We start from the raw sequence: 13190 nt of genomic DNA, 5'->3' as shown, positions 1-13190 counted from the left end.
TGACATAATTTAAAAGGACTACAGAATAAGAGCTAGGGCTTATTTTGTGTTTTGTAATATCCCTAACAGGCTCAAGACAAAGACTCCTTAGATGGGTCATGTGAAAAAGGAACAGCAACAATAACATGCTTTTTTGTCTGTGCTGAAATCAGAAGTAATTTTTTAAGTTAAGCATCCTCCCATTCATCTGCTACAATACCTGAAGATCTTACATGCCACTACATACTCTTTTTTAGCATATTAAAATTCATTTCTCAGTCAGTCACCACACTTCCCAAGTCTAAAAATCATGACTCAAAAGAAATAAAAAATAATCCTTTATTCAAGGGAACGCTTTCCTTTCTAACAGTGAATATGCACTAGAATTGCTCCATTCTCTATGGACACAATCAGGATACATTGAATGTCAGATTTCTCTGAAATAGGACATTATCCATGAAATGAGAAGAACTGGAAGATACCAAGAACGTGCTTTACATATGTAGAGACTTGTGCACACAGATACACAAATGCATAACCTACAGTGTTCAAAACGGACGTAAATTACATTCCCCTGGATAAGTCTTAAAATAACTAGGAAGAATCTTCTAAGCAAACTCACAAAAGTCTTTGCTCATCAATCACAAAACTCAGCATACGGACCTATACTCACCCATTCCTAAACAAGTTTCTGTTTTCTCTTTACTTTAATTACAAGTTTTGAGAATAGAACACAATGCTTTACTACAGTCTCTCACTATGACTTTCCAAAGTTCTAAAACAAATGGCCTGGAAACACAAATACTTACCGCTGAGCTGTTCCATGAAGCATACATTGCCATTGGTGTTAAAAGCCAAAGTGTCAGGAGTGATGCAGAGTGTCTGGAAGATTGCAGAATGGGCAATGCTCTTCAAAGAATGGCAACACTCCAGGCAAATTGCCCAAATATCTTGCTCAGTAAGACAGCTATCCCGCAGTGACAAAATATCAGCAAGGGACACATTCTCCTGCCAAGACATGAATTCATAAATTACCCTGGATTTCATGACACTACTTTGTGTATCATAGATTACATTTGACACAATTGGCTACAAGTAACGTTTCCAGCAAGTTCTCAGACTTTCTAGGACACTGATTAAGACCCCAAGAAACACCAAGTGCATGACTTTGCTCTTAACACAGCGTCTCTTAAGAAGCACAGTTAACCTGAACAAAGGTATCATAGTATGTCAACGTCAAAAAAAGACTTACTATGGGAGCTATGCAAGATACATAAACACTGCATCAAAGTTGGGGAAACAGACCATTTGGAGGTAAAAGCAGAGAGACTAAGTTAAAACATTTTGTTTAACCCATGTCTCCCTTAAGCTCTCCCAGGTGCCTTTGGGTAAACTATTTAAACATTCTCTTCACAGCAGTTTTCCCTACCATCTGTGATCTGGGAAAGAGTACCCTCTAAATTAGCCTGTTTTAAGAATGACGCTGTGGTGAAGTTTAGTGGTGTAGGCCATTTGATAAACACTCAAAAGCCAAACAAGCCATAGGAAAAGTGTTCTTATACTTTGACTTAAAACCAAACCCTTTGGTTGTCCTATGCTCCCCATTAGACCCAGAGCTCTCAGTGATCAAAATAGTTTATGGACTTTGTTTCTAAGTTACCATCCCAAAATATAAGTCAACTTCCTTTGACCCCATCATTGCAGTGAGGCTACGAAGAATCCAGTTCCAAAAAAAATGTGGCTCTAACGTGGCTTTTCTGGCCAAGATGTTCAGATTAGCTGCTTTGAACAAAGCAGCTAGACTTTTTACGTACATTTTTTAGAATACAAAACTAATACATTACCGATAGCTACAGAAGTAAAAAGTTTTCATGAACTTAAAGGCATGACAAAGACAACCAAAACACCAATTCCATCTGTAAGGAAAAATAAGCTAACAGAAAAATTGAAGTATCTACAGAAGTTACTTTGTATCAAAGCTATGCCACTATTAATTGCACATAATACTCTGTCATATATATGCAGTAATTAAGATGAAAGACTATACTTTTGAATGATATTAAATATACCTTGAACTGAAGATGTAGCTGCATATTACTTAGAATATAGAAAAAAAGAAAAGTATTTCATTGTCAGCAAAGCAGAATGTGAGATATTTTAAAGCTCAAAGAACTGCAGTGGTTTAAACTTTTAATCCCTTGGAAAATACAGTTATAACTTTCTTTACATACCTCCTTACTGGAGAACATTAATGATATTTGGATTACCATTTACAGAAGGGTTAACAGTTTGTTAACATGTTTTTCAGAGAATTAAATATTGTACTCCTAATATCCTTCAAACAAGGATTGCTTTAGTCTAAAAATTTATTTTGCTTTTTCTTCTAAAGTATAGCACTTAATAAATATGAGGAAAAAAAACAGGTAGGAAATACAGGGCACTCACTATTATTTGGGAAACTTAACTTCTATTTTCAATATCCTAGTTTTCATCAGCCTAGAGATGGACTGATTTACCAATGGCAGCATTACTACAGTGCCTTATAGCACTAATCATGGACCATGGTCTCACTGAGTTCAGTCCTACATAATAATGAACAGCAAAAGCTCTTACAGTTCAGGTACATGAGACAAAAGATCTAATTTTCCTCTGTGCTGTACTCAGCACCATATGTGTAATGCTGCCACCAGATTTTTGAGGGCGGATGAGGAACTTTTGCACATCTTTACAGGGAACTTCTTCCAGGCACGAAGGGCCGAACAGGGGTTCCTGTATCTCAAAACATAAATGTATGACAAGGAGCCGGACCACAAACCATTAGGCTTTGAAGCTGAACAAACTAATAGGCAGGATGAGGATAGGCTTGGAAAGGAAAGACTAACTTCTATGGCCAATCAAAAAAAGACTAAAAAAGAAAACAAAATACGTTTCAACAATAAAGATGCAAAACTATGACAGTTTCATCTGTGCATGTGGACAAGAAAGGCTCAATTTAGAGATTATGTGAAATAAGTAAAAACTGCAACCTTTAATACAGCCTCAATATCAAATTCCATCACAATCAGGACTTGACAGAATTTCTTTTGAGTCAAGCTTTGAGGTTGAGCTCTGCAGTAGATATTAATTGTCAGTAGCGATATCTACAGTTTATACCTACAAAACCACCTTTGTCTTGTGGTTATTTGGGGAGTAAACAAAAGATGATGATCATCCCCGGTCAGAAAAATGTATCCTCCTTCCAGGGGAAGGAAATATTAGATAATACAGAGGGGAAAAAAGGAAAAAGACCTATGAATGTTCAGTGGCTTCCATCAGCAATGGATGGCTTCCATCAGCAATGGATGGCTTCCATCAGCAATGGATGGCTTCCATCAGCAATGGATGGCTTCCATCAGCAATGGATGGCTTCCATCAGCAATGGATGGCTTCCATCAGCAATGGATGGCTTGCCGCCTTCTTTCCCATGCTCCAGGATGTGAGGTTATTTACTTCACAGAAACCACGTATTTCTCAAATGACCACATTCTCTTGACCTTAGTTATTAAAGCTGCTATGGCAGTAAAGCAAGGCCTTTCTAGAGAATGAAGCATTGAAAACACCAAGACATGCATTTGATTAGTTTGCATCCCCAAAGCAATACGGAAACAAAGTTTTCACTATGGGGGAAAAAAATATATAAATATCCTTTTAAGACTATTAACACAGAAGTTTCCGTCAAGCCACGATTTCAGTACTTTGGACCATTGAAAGCTGGTTCACTCAAATTACAGAAAAACTCAAGCGTGTTACCCAACAGAGATGCTGATGCCTTTTCTCTGTTGTCTCCTAATCAGTAAAAGACACTTGTAAAAGCAATTACTGTTTAAGAACTACAAAAAGTGAACTGGTCAGACAACCATGCTTTAATTATTCACTTCAGTTCTCAATTTTCCCTTATATTTTCTTCAGAAAATATAAAACAGTTCAATAGCCTATGTAACTAAGCAGAGGAAGAGAGAGCAGGAAGAGAAAACAAATTAATTTGCCACTGACAACTTCTTAAAAAAAATTGAAATTAAATATTAAGGAGAGTGAGATGAAGAAAGTCCTAGTAAAGAAAGGCATTTGAAATACACCCGCACCCTCATTATTTCCTACTCTTCAGCTCAGGCAGCTTCTTGCTTCACATATAGGCTATTGTAAACCACATACATCACATACCAGCCTCATTCCTTATACTGTGTACAGTGATGCACAGGCTCCACTAAATGACTAAGCAGCTGAGAGTTAGGTACATCAGCATTCACAGCTCTCTACCACCTAAGTCTTTTTGCCAAGATAATTCACACAAACTTCAAAACAATCTATTCCAGAATCATAGGAAACGTGGCAGACATCATTCATTAAATTCACTGCATTTGAAGAAAAACATTGGGTTGCCTGGGAAAGCTCACCGAGTACTCTTCAAAGCAGCCCTTTTTTATTAACTTTTCCAATCACCAGTGATAGGTCATGCTCATTCTCTCAACAAGAATATCAAAAATATTCATGCACCTGGAATGACTACATAGAAGGGAGTGGTAGGAATCCGCAATTAAAGTGTATATTGAGGAGGTGAGAAAAATGGGCTTGGGTCTTCCTTACACAGAAGGGTTGACCCTCAGCCTCTCCCATCATGAAGAAACACTCCGAATATTTAAGCTAACGTGTAAAACAGAGGATACTACCACCTTCCTCCTGTATTTTGCATGGGCCAGTCTGAGAGGGCCTACTACACAGACAATGGGAGAGCCAAACTGATGAGCCATTAGATAACTTATAGAAAGCTGGAAGGGACTTTTCATTTTCAAACTCGCTTTTAAATCCAGATTCAACTTAGATTCTTGACATAGCAAACAAGAAAGCTTGCAATATCTGGCTTGGGGAACAAGTGGCTCACATATGGTTCACCAAACTTTTACTTAAAAAAAGAATAAAACTGCAAACATTTTGCCCAAGCATTCACTAGGGGGTAAGGAATATGCTTCATGTGGAAAGATACAAAGAAAAATGAACAAAAGCAATAAAAAGTGCAAAACCAAGTACAAACCCAGACAAACATGATGACAGAACTGGGTTTAGCTACAGGTTATTTGGCAATAACTGAACAACCACATTTAACAGTTTGGGTTGGTTTTTTTTTTTTTTATTTCCCAGTGACAAAGGCCTTTTTACACAGGGCAGCAAGAAATGGTTGTACAAAAATCTGTTTGGCGGCTACTGGAAACACTTTTGCCCGTGTAAGAAATTTCCCTTTATCAGGTGCGACAAGGAGACATACTTCACGACTGCAGCGTTAACCCACGGCTACGGCAGGAGTTCGGCCACCCTCGAGGACCGTGACTTTGCTGTCGTGTGGAGAAGGCGCACAGGGATGGACTGAGCCCAACTGAGCGGGCAGGAGAAAGCGAGGTACCCGCGGTGAATACACGGTTATGCAGCCGTGGCCTGCCCACTCTCGGCGGGGCGGGTGGGCCCCCGGGCTCCAGCCGGCTCCGCGGCCCGGCCCCACAGCGCGGGCAGGAGGAGGCGCCGGGAGCGGGGGTGGGGGGGGGCGCCGCGGGCCGCCCCTGAGGCCGCCTCACCACAGGTGAGCGCAAGGGCGGCGGCGGCTCCGTCCCCGCACCTGCCTCACTCACCTCATCCTCCAGCAGCGTCGGCAGAGGCTCGAAGTCGTAGCAGTTCACCTCCTCCTCCTCCTCATAAAACACGTCCTCTGTGGCACCAACAGCCTCCATTCCGCCCAGCGAGGGAGCAGAGGCTTCACCTCCGCAGCCTCCCCTACGCGCCCGGAGCACGGCCCTCAGCCTTCGCCGCGGCTCATCCCCACACCCGCCTGCGGGCTGCCCCCGGCGGCGACCCCCACGGCGCCGGACCCGCTCGCCCGCCCCGCTTTAACCCCTTCCGCTCCCGGCGGGGCCCGGCCACTGGGCACCCCCTGCCTCTCCCGGCGCCCCGCCGCCGCCCGCTTAAGGCCTCGGCTGGGGCAGCGCTACCATGGCAACGCGGCCCGCCGCCGCCTCGCCCGCGCGGCGCGGCCTCACTGCGGCGGCTCCCGCCCTCCTGCGGCGGCGCCCGCCCCCGCCGCCCGCCTCGCCCCCGAGAGTCGCCGGGGGCCGGTGGCGAATCCCGGCGTGTCCCACACTCCCCCTCCTCGCCGGTCACGGCGAAACTGCCGGCAAGAAGGCGGTGGGCCCTGAGGGTCGCGCCCGCCGCAGTGCCAGCTGCAGCCGCCGGGGCCCCGCGGGAGCCGGGGCTGGTGTCCGGGCAAACGGGGGCGGCGGGAGGGAGGGCTGGTGCTGGGCGAGCGGCCGTGGCGGCGTTGTTGCCCGGCGCCCGAGGTGCTGACAGTCGGTGTGGCCGGGGAGCCGCTCCCGCCGGCGAGCGATTTCCTCCATGGGGAGCGCTTAAACTCGCCTTCTCGGGCGAGTCTAAACCCCGGCCCTGCCTGCCAGTGTGCCCCGGCCGCGTTGTACCGCCATCGATGCTCCAAATCGCTTGGATAAACTGGATAAACCCCGGCGTTTAAAATTAGGCAGGTGGCCCAAGTATTCGGATCACCATGGCCGTAACTCCTGACGCAGGTCAAACCATAACAAGCACAAACAAAACCAATACCAAGCTGGTATTACCGATTTTCTTATCAGCCCTAGCCCATTTTTGCTGTCCACCACAGGGCTTAGGCTGCCTAAAATAACTTCATTAAGACTCTGTTGAAATTGAAGGTTCAAGATCAAGGATTCCTTCAAAAGTACCACCACGTGTTTTTGTTTCAAGTAAACCCCACTGGAAACCTCAAGCTGTTTTGTGCAAACAGGCTGTCGCCATTCCCCTTTTTTGCCCAGGAAGGGGAATCCGTTTGGTAACAGGTTTTTGGTAACTGCACCCGCTGCACAGACCCCAGGGCAGGTGTCTCCTGATGTAGCTTTAAGCGTGCGCACAGCCACAGCGAAATCTTCCCGTCTCCCTCGTAACCAGCATGGTGGATGGAGAGAGCAGGCTGTTTTCTCCTGTAATTAAATTTCACAGCTACAGGTACTTGGAAAATAATAGTGCCATTTTCATTATTCTGCTTTCCTGTATTCCTGTCATTCTATGACAAAATGGAGTATGTTAATGAATTAATCTGTGCACAGTACATCAAACAAGGCAAGAGTTTTATATTCTATTTTGTATGTAGTACTCTTTGGGAAAGATTAATACTCTATTAAAATATACATTAACAAACACTGTGAAGCAAACAAAGATACTTTGATTAACTGCCCCATAAAAGCCATCCTGAAGCAGTTGTAAGATTTCTCCCAATTAAACATTAATTGGATACATTCCACAGTTATGGCATGCTACTGAGAAAAAAATAAACCCAGGCAGATGGGAATCTTTCATATATATGCTGTCTTCTTAGTAACATTTTGAACTAAATCGATGTGAATAAAATGTTTTTCATGATTACAAATGTTTCTAATCTATATATACTTGTCATTTGGTAACTCAGGCTTTTAATTGTGAACAAATACTATAGCATGGGAAACAGTGAGTGCCTGGAGCTTCTGAAAATAAAGCCCAATATGACTCCAATAACAACACTATTTTATTTATGAAATGTTTCTTAAAATGTATTTCACCGGCGTATTTGGCAAAATGTTTTCCTCAGGCAGCTCAATCTACCCAAGAAGAATGCTAAATAATGGACCCTCATGGGTTGGACTCATAACTGCATTGTAAAGAAAAAAGAAAAGAGAAAATTTTCTCTGGTGTGTAAATTGGGTCCACTACACTCATCCATAAGTACATCTTAAATAAGCCCTCCATTGCAATCGTCACTTCAGCATTCATAAACATTTCTGCAAAATGATAGTGTAAGTCAAACCTGAGTGCTGCAAGGAAATTCACATGCTAGTTTTTGTTGTATAAAAGAAATTCACTTGCTAAAAGCAATTAGTAATTGAGTGATAGGGTATTTCCCTGTCAGGTTGGCAGACTTGTGTTCAGACACCTACCCTGAATTATTTGGACCTTGAATCTAGGCTGGGTAGATTCTGCCAGAGTAAGTGACTAACTGACTGTATCCAGGTGATTCGGGATGCTTGAGACCTATCTCTCGGTTGCTCTGGTTGACTTCCTTGCTCCACTGAAGAACTCCGTATACTAAGTGGAATATGTACAAAGTGGAAAATGAAACGAACAAAGGATTCCTCTGTAAACAAAAACTTGTTAGCCTTATCACAAATGCCTTGATAGGCAGGACAGAACGGTCACTGGAACTGATATGGTTTGTTAGATTTTTCCAGAAAAATTGCTCTGCTAAGCCTCTGCTCTCATCAGTAATTCTGTTGTTTTGCTTTCCTCGCTGGTCTCACGGTTGAGGCAACTGTCAGAAAAGGCATTGTAACTTCTTTGATACATTCATGTAGCAATTCTCACACTAGAGTATTCATTCTTATTAACATCTGCAATTAATCATGGCCCACGGGAATTGTTGGAGGACATGCAACACTACACAGTTCGGCGTTAGAGAAAACCCCACATGTAGATGATGCTGTCAGTTCCTCTGCAGTCATATTTTCTGTTCTTTCTTTTCCACAATATTGCTTAAGAAAGTTAAAGTTCTTAAGAGGTTTTTATAGAGTATTGGTAGGCATTTTTTGAAAGATGTGTTGGTGGATATGTGAGTGTCTGTGGAAATTATCTTCTGAGTCTGAGGTAGGCTGAACATGCAAATGAATATTATATTAAAACCAGAAATATACAGAACAGCATTCAGGTTCTCAAAGGTGAGGGTTCTCAAGAGGCAGAAATAAAAAAATTACTTTGCACTAATAATATTCTATAGCCTGAAAAAAAGTAAGAAATGTTACCCTAGATTAAAGGAATATACTGTGACTGAAATTGTTTTGGTAAAGGATATTTGAAACAGATTTCATTATGGAAGTACCAGAGAGAGGTTTAATTTCCCTGTGATAAGATTTTGAATATGAACTGAGATCTCTTTAGTAACAGTTACACCAGGAATCACAATTATTAGAGATTTTGACTTCTGAATTGCAGAATAGCGATGAAAAACTACTAAGCAAAGGTAAACTCCAGGTATAGTGTAGGTATACATGAGAAACCTCTCAACAAAAATGTCATGGAATCAACACGAAGTTTTATGTCTTAGACTTGGTGTATGATCACAGACAATACAGAGGGACTGGGTCAAACACATCTGATTTCAGTTTTCTCACAGTTTTAGCATGCTCCCCTTAAGCTTTATCTAATTTGTAGTAAATGCTGTGGAGTTAGGACAGTTTGTAATTTTCATGTAAGCAGTGTTTGCAGCAAAATAGCAGACTTGATTTCTGTCTCTGACAGCAGTCGATAGCAGATGTCTAGAGAAGAGTGTGTAGGAACAAGGTAGTTATGTATTATGTTGTTCCGGTACAGTCTCTCAGCCTCCAAAGAGTCACAGTTCAGATATTCCCTAAGGCAGTGGTAGTGTCTATTGGTTTAAGAGACACTGGAATATTTCTTCTTTAATGAAGTTGTTCATTCACTTTTTGAGTCTGAATAGTTTTACTATCCACCATGTCCTATTGCAAAATTTCTCAGCTGACCCACGCATTGCATAAAGTAAATTCTTTGTTTCATTTTAGGCCCCTAATTTCTTAAATTGGAAAAGGTGGTGGATAGATTCCCTGTTTGTCACCTTTCTATCTTTTGTGATACTATAGAGTTGTCATATCTTGCCTAGTTTCATATTTTCAGGTTGAAAGGTCCTGGTCTAGTTGCTCATTCACAGAATAGAAATTATTCCATGACTTTGATCATGCGTTAGCACTTCACAGTACTTTCTCTAATTGTGTCATTATGTAATTAAAAATTGTGAAAGAGAAGATTGGAATCAGAAAGAAATAAAAAAAGAAAGATGGAATTGGCAGACTCTCAAGAGATTTTTGAAAATAATGTATTAATGACCTACAAACTTGAAGGAAGTACTTCTCTTAACTGTGATTTACTGATTTAGTTATGAGCCTCATGCCTTTTATTTCCAATATGGGATATTGTCAAAAAATAGTTCAGAGAATACATTCATGGGAATTCAGGGTCTGTGTCTCTGCAACATAATCTACATACAAGCTACAGGAGAAAGGAAATTGTATAGGGTACTACTGTTACGCCACTTTGTGCCACTGGAGATGTCTTTCATGTTCTTTTGTAGGTTTTCCCTTCTCATTATAGCACTTTGGTTATTCTTTTTAATAGATTATATAATCATAATTGACTATTAAAATTTTGGAGTACCAGCCTTGTAGATGAAAGGTACACATTTGTTACACTATAATTAGATTGTACATTCTCCTTTTAAGAGTTTTCGTTTAATGGCAGTTTGCCTGAAGGTTCTCGTTTTAATTTAGTTTGGGTGAAACTGAGGGAACCGAAGGATTGCAGTATAAAGAATTGGGTTTTTTGTGTGTATGACTTATATCCTTTCTATTGTTTGGTTTTTGTTAATCAGAGATTGCTTTAATGCCATGGGCTTTAATACTTTTACAGTCTATGAAATGACTGTTCTTCCTTTAGCAGTGATATATATTTCAAGACAGGGAAAAGCTTTCTGCCAGTTGCAGAAAGAGAGAAAGCAGTGAGAAAGCATTGTAATAAAAAGCAAATTATGTGTTGCTGCTACTGAAAAACCTGAAAGAATTCAAAGGTAAAGATACTGCAATTTTTAAACCGGCCCCATTGCTGCTATGAATCCTATGTAAGCATAAATCTCTTGCCTGAAGTGGCAGGTTAGTTTGTATTCCAAGTACTTCAGAATCTTATAAAGGCAATAGGGATGCGTTAGCTTTGCATTTCTGAAGAACATCAGAAAATTATATGCATAGACTGCTTACTGTATGGCAAAAACCATATATAGGCATTCCATTTTCATGGGGTTGAATGGTAGAAATGCAAACTTCGGAATCATCAAGCACAGTCTTTGGTGATTATAGGCACCTGTCACATCATTCTTTTCATGGAAATATCAAACTCCACCTGTTCCTATGTTAGGAATCTTCTGATTTCCAGCCGCTACTTATACTCATTCACTTTCACCCCAACATTATCTTTTATCTTTTAATCTCAGTTTCTGTTTCTTTACAGATTATCATATTACGTGTACATCTGTTCTGTTGCCTTTGACTTTGTTTTTATCTTTTCCAAACAGTGCATTTTCTTAAACACGTGTTCTAGTCATGATTGCTTTTCTACTACACTACACTTTTGTTGTCTTTGTAATACTGGTAAACCTCAAGTTCATAATTTCCTCAGGTGCTTAGGAGATCAATAGAATCCTCTTCTATCTGCCCCCTTGGTGTATTTCTTTGTGGAGGCATATGCCTTTTTTTCATCTTCATAATCTTCTCACATGTCCATTGTCTAAAGACTTTGATTTTATTGTATCTTCTTTGAATAGTAGTTTCATTTGTCCTCATATGAAAGACTTTCAAAGGATTCTTCACTGTTCTCCTCAGGACATCTTTCCGTCATCTAATACGATTTCTTCTGAACAGCAGCTGCATCTCCAATTCTTTCTACGTGAACTCTACTAGGTAGCACTCCAGGCATAGAGAGCTCCTACCAGGAGCTACTTTAGGGTAATGTGCTTTGCATTTAGGCATCTCCACTTTCTTTGTCATTCTTTAAATATCCTATGCTGTTGCACTTGGATATTGCCTTCTTGTACCAGCTGAAATGCAGGGAAAGACAGCAGAAGTAAAGATACAATTTGGCCCGAACTGAAGTCAATAGCAAAACTGTCATGGTGTAATTTCTGTTGAAGACAACTTACTGAGATGCAAGATCAAAGACCAGGATTGTTTTTATTTGTATACAAGTGGGAAAATAACCAATATGCAAACAAATGGCTTTCTTTTCACCACTGGAAAATTAGGACTAGAGGAGATATGAGTTCAAAATCACTCCAGTGCTAAGTCTGGTATTTGGGAATTTCTGAGTCATTATCTCATTAGTTCAATTACCTTATTAGGTTTGTCATAGGCAGTATCTATCCAGAAATATATGTGTGTGTGTGTATTCACACATATATATACATACAGAGAGACTGATAATGGGATTCTTTCTATTATTATCACTCTGTAGTGTTATATGACTTCCTTTATCTCAGTGTCTTTGTACATTCCAGGTATTCCCACAATAGGCTTGTATTGCAAGGTGGAGACCGCTTTGCTTATTTCATGCGGTAAAGTGAGGCACCATGAAAACAAATCACTTCCAACATTACTCAGGAGGCTTATATCAACTGGAAATTTAAGCCATAAACCTGGAGAGCCAAATTTACGCTATAATTGCAAAGCATCCTCCAATTGATTCTAAACTGCTTTAGTTTTGACGTTATAACATTGTCTTCATAACACAATATTGTCTTTATAGTACCTATTGGTCCCCTTGCTCTTTTAATTCATTTTAGTGGTGTTCATTTGGAAATACTAGAAAAAGTTGTGCAGAAGATCATTTTAAAAGATAATGTGCATAATAAAGTCTACTATGATGCCTATGGCAATTTCACACTGGAAAATAAGCTGCAGGGTAGTACTAGCTACCCTTCAGAGAAACACCTCATAATAATTAACTAAATCTTAAATTCATATTAAAGAAACATAAAAATTAACTCTGTGCAGGCAGAATTCTAAGCCTGAAATTGCTTATATTTCTGACATTTGGCTCTTTCCTTAAGCTTTCGTCTACAGAGATTTATGAGATCACTATGAGCTGCTCATAATGGAAACAAAAACACTGACAAGACAAAGCATTTTCCCATCCATGGGGCAGGGAATCAAACTGCATTGTTTAAATCCTTCTTGAAGTTAATGAATCAGCAGGAAAAGTCCATCCTGAAGACCTAGTGTTCCCCAACCAACCACCTGCTGTCCCCAACAGCTGATATGAAATCCATGATTGTCTTTGTTCTTCTGTTCCTTTCCCCAGAGACATGACCATGGTTATCTTGGGAATCTTTCTCAATAAAACATAAAGACAAACTAGAACACAGATGACACGATCTACTAGCATCAGAGGTAATATACAATATTTACAATTTAATCTTTTTGATTTACTGTGACTTGTGACTGTTTGTCTCCAATGAGGATTTAGCTAATGTGTTTCATACTTAAGTCACTGCAGTTCTTTCTTCCCGACATTGAATT

The 13190-nt window shown here is 40.6% G+C and overlaps 1 protein-coding gene across 2 annotated transcripts in view; it reads right to left on the bottom strand.

The window, feature by feature from the left end:
* The window catches only part of KNDC1 (kinase non-catalytic C-lobe domain containing 1), a 65143-nt gene extending 59377 nt beyond the window's left edge, over window positions 1-5766 (bottom strand). For both annotated transcript variants that reach the window (XM_063338945.1, XM_063338947.1), the window contains exons 1-2: window positions 5637-5766; window positions 789-987 (exon numbers count right to left, since the gene is read on the bottom strand). In XM_063338945.1, coding sequence (XP_063195015.1) covers window positions 789-987; window positions 5637-5735 — 298 coding nt within the window. In that variant the 5' untranslated portion in view covers window positions 5736-5766. The remainder of the gene's footprint in view (window positions 1-788; window positions 988-5636) is intronic.
* Between the last annotated feature and the right edge of the window lie 7424 nt (window positions 5767-13190).

Source organism: Chroicocephalus ridibundus, chromosome 6 (genome assembly GCF_963924245.1).
Source record: "Chroicocephalus ridibundus chromosome 6, bChrRid1.1, whole genome shotgun sequence".
In the NCBI taxonomy this organism is placed as follows: domain Eukaryota; kingdom Metazoa; phylum Chordata; class Aves; order Charadriiformes; family Laridae; genus Chroicocephalus; species Chroicocephalus ridibundus.
This window is presented reverse-complemented; position numbering and strand designations above follow the sequence as displayed.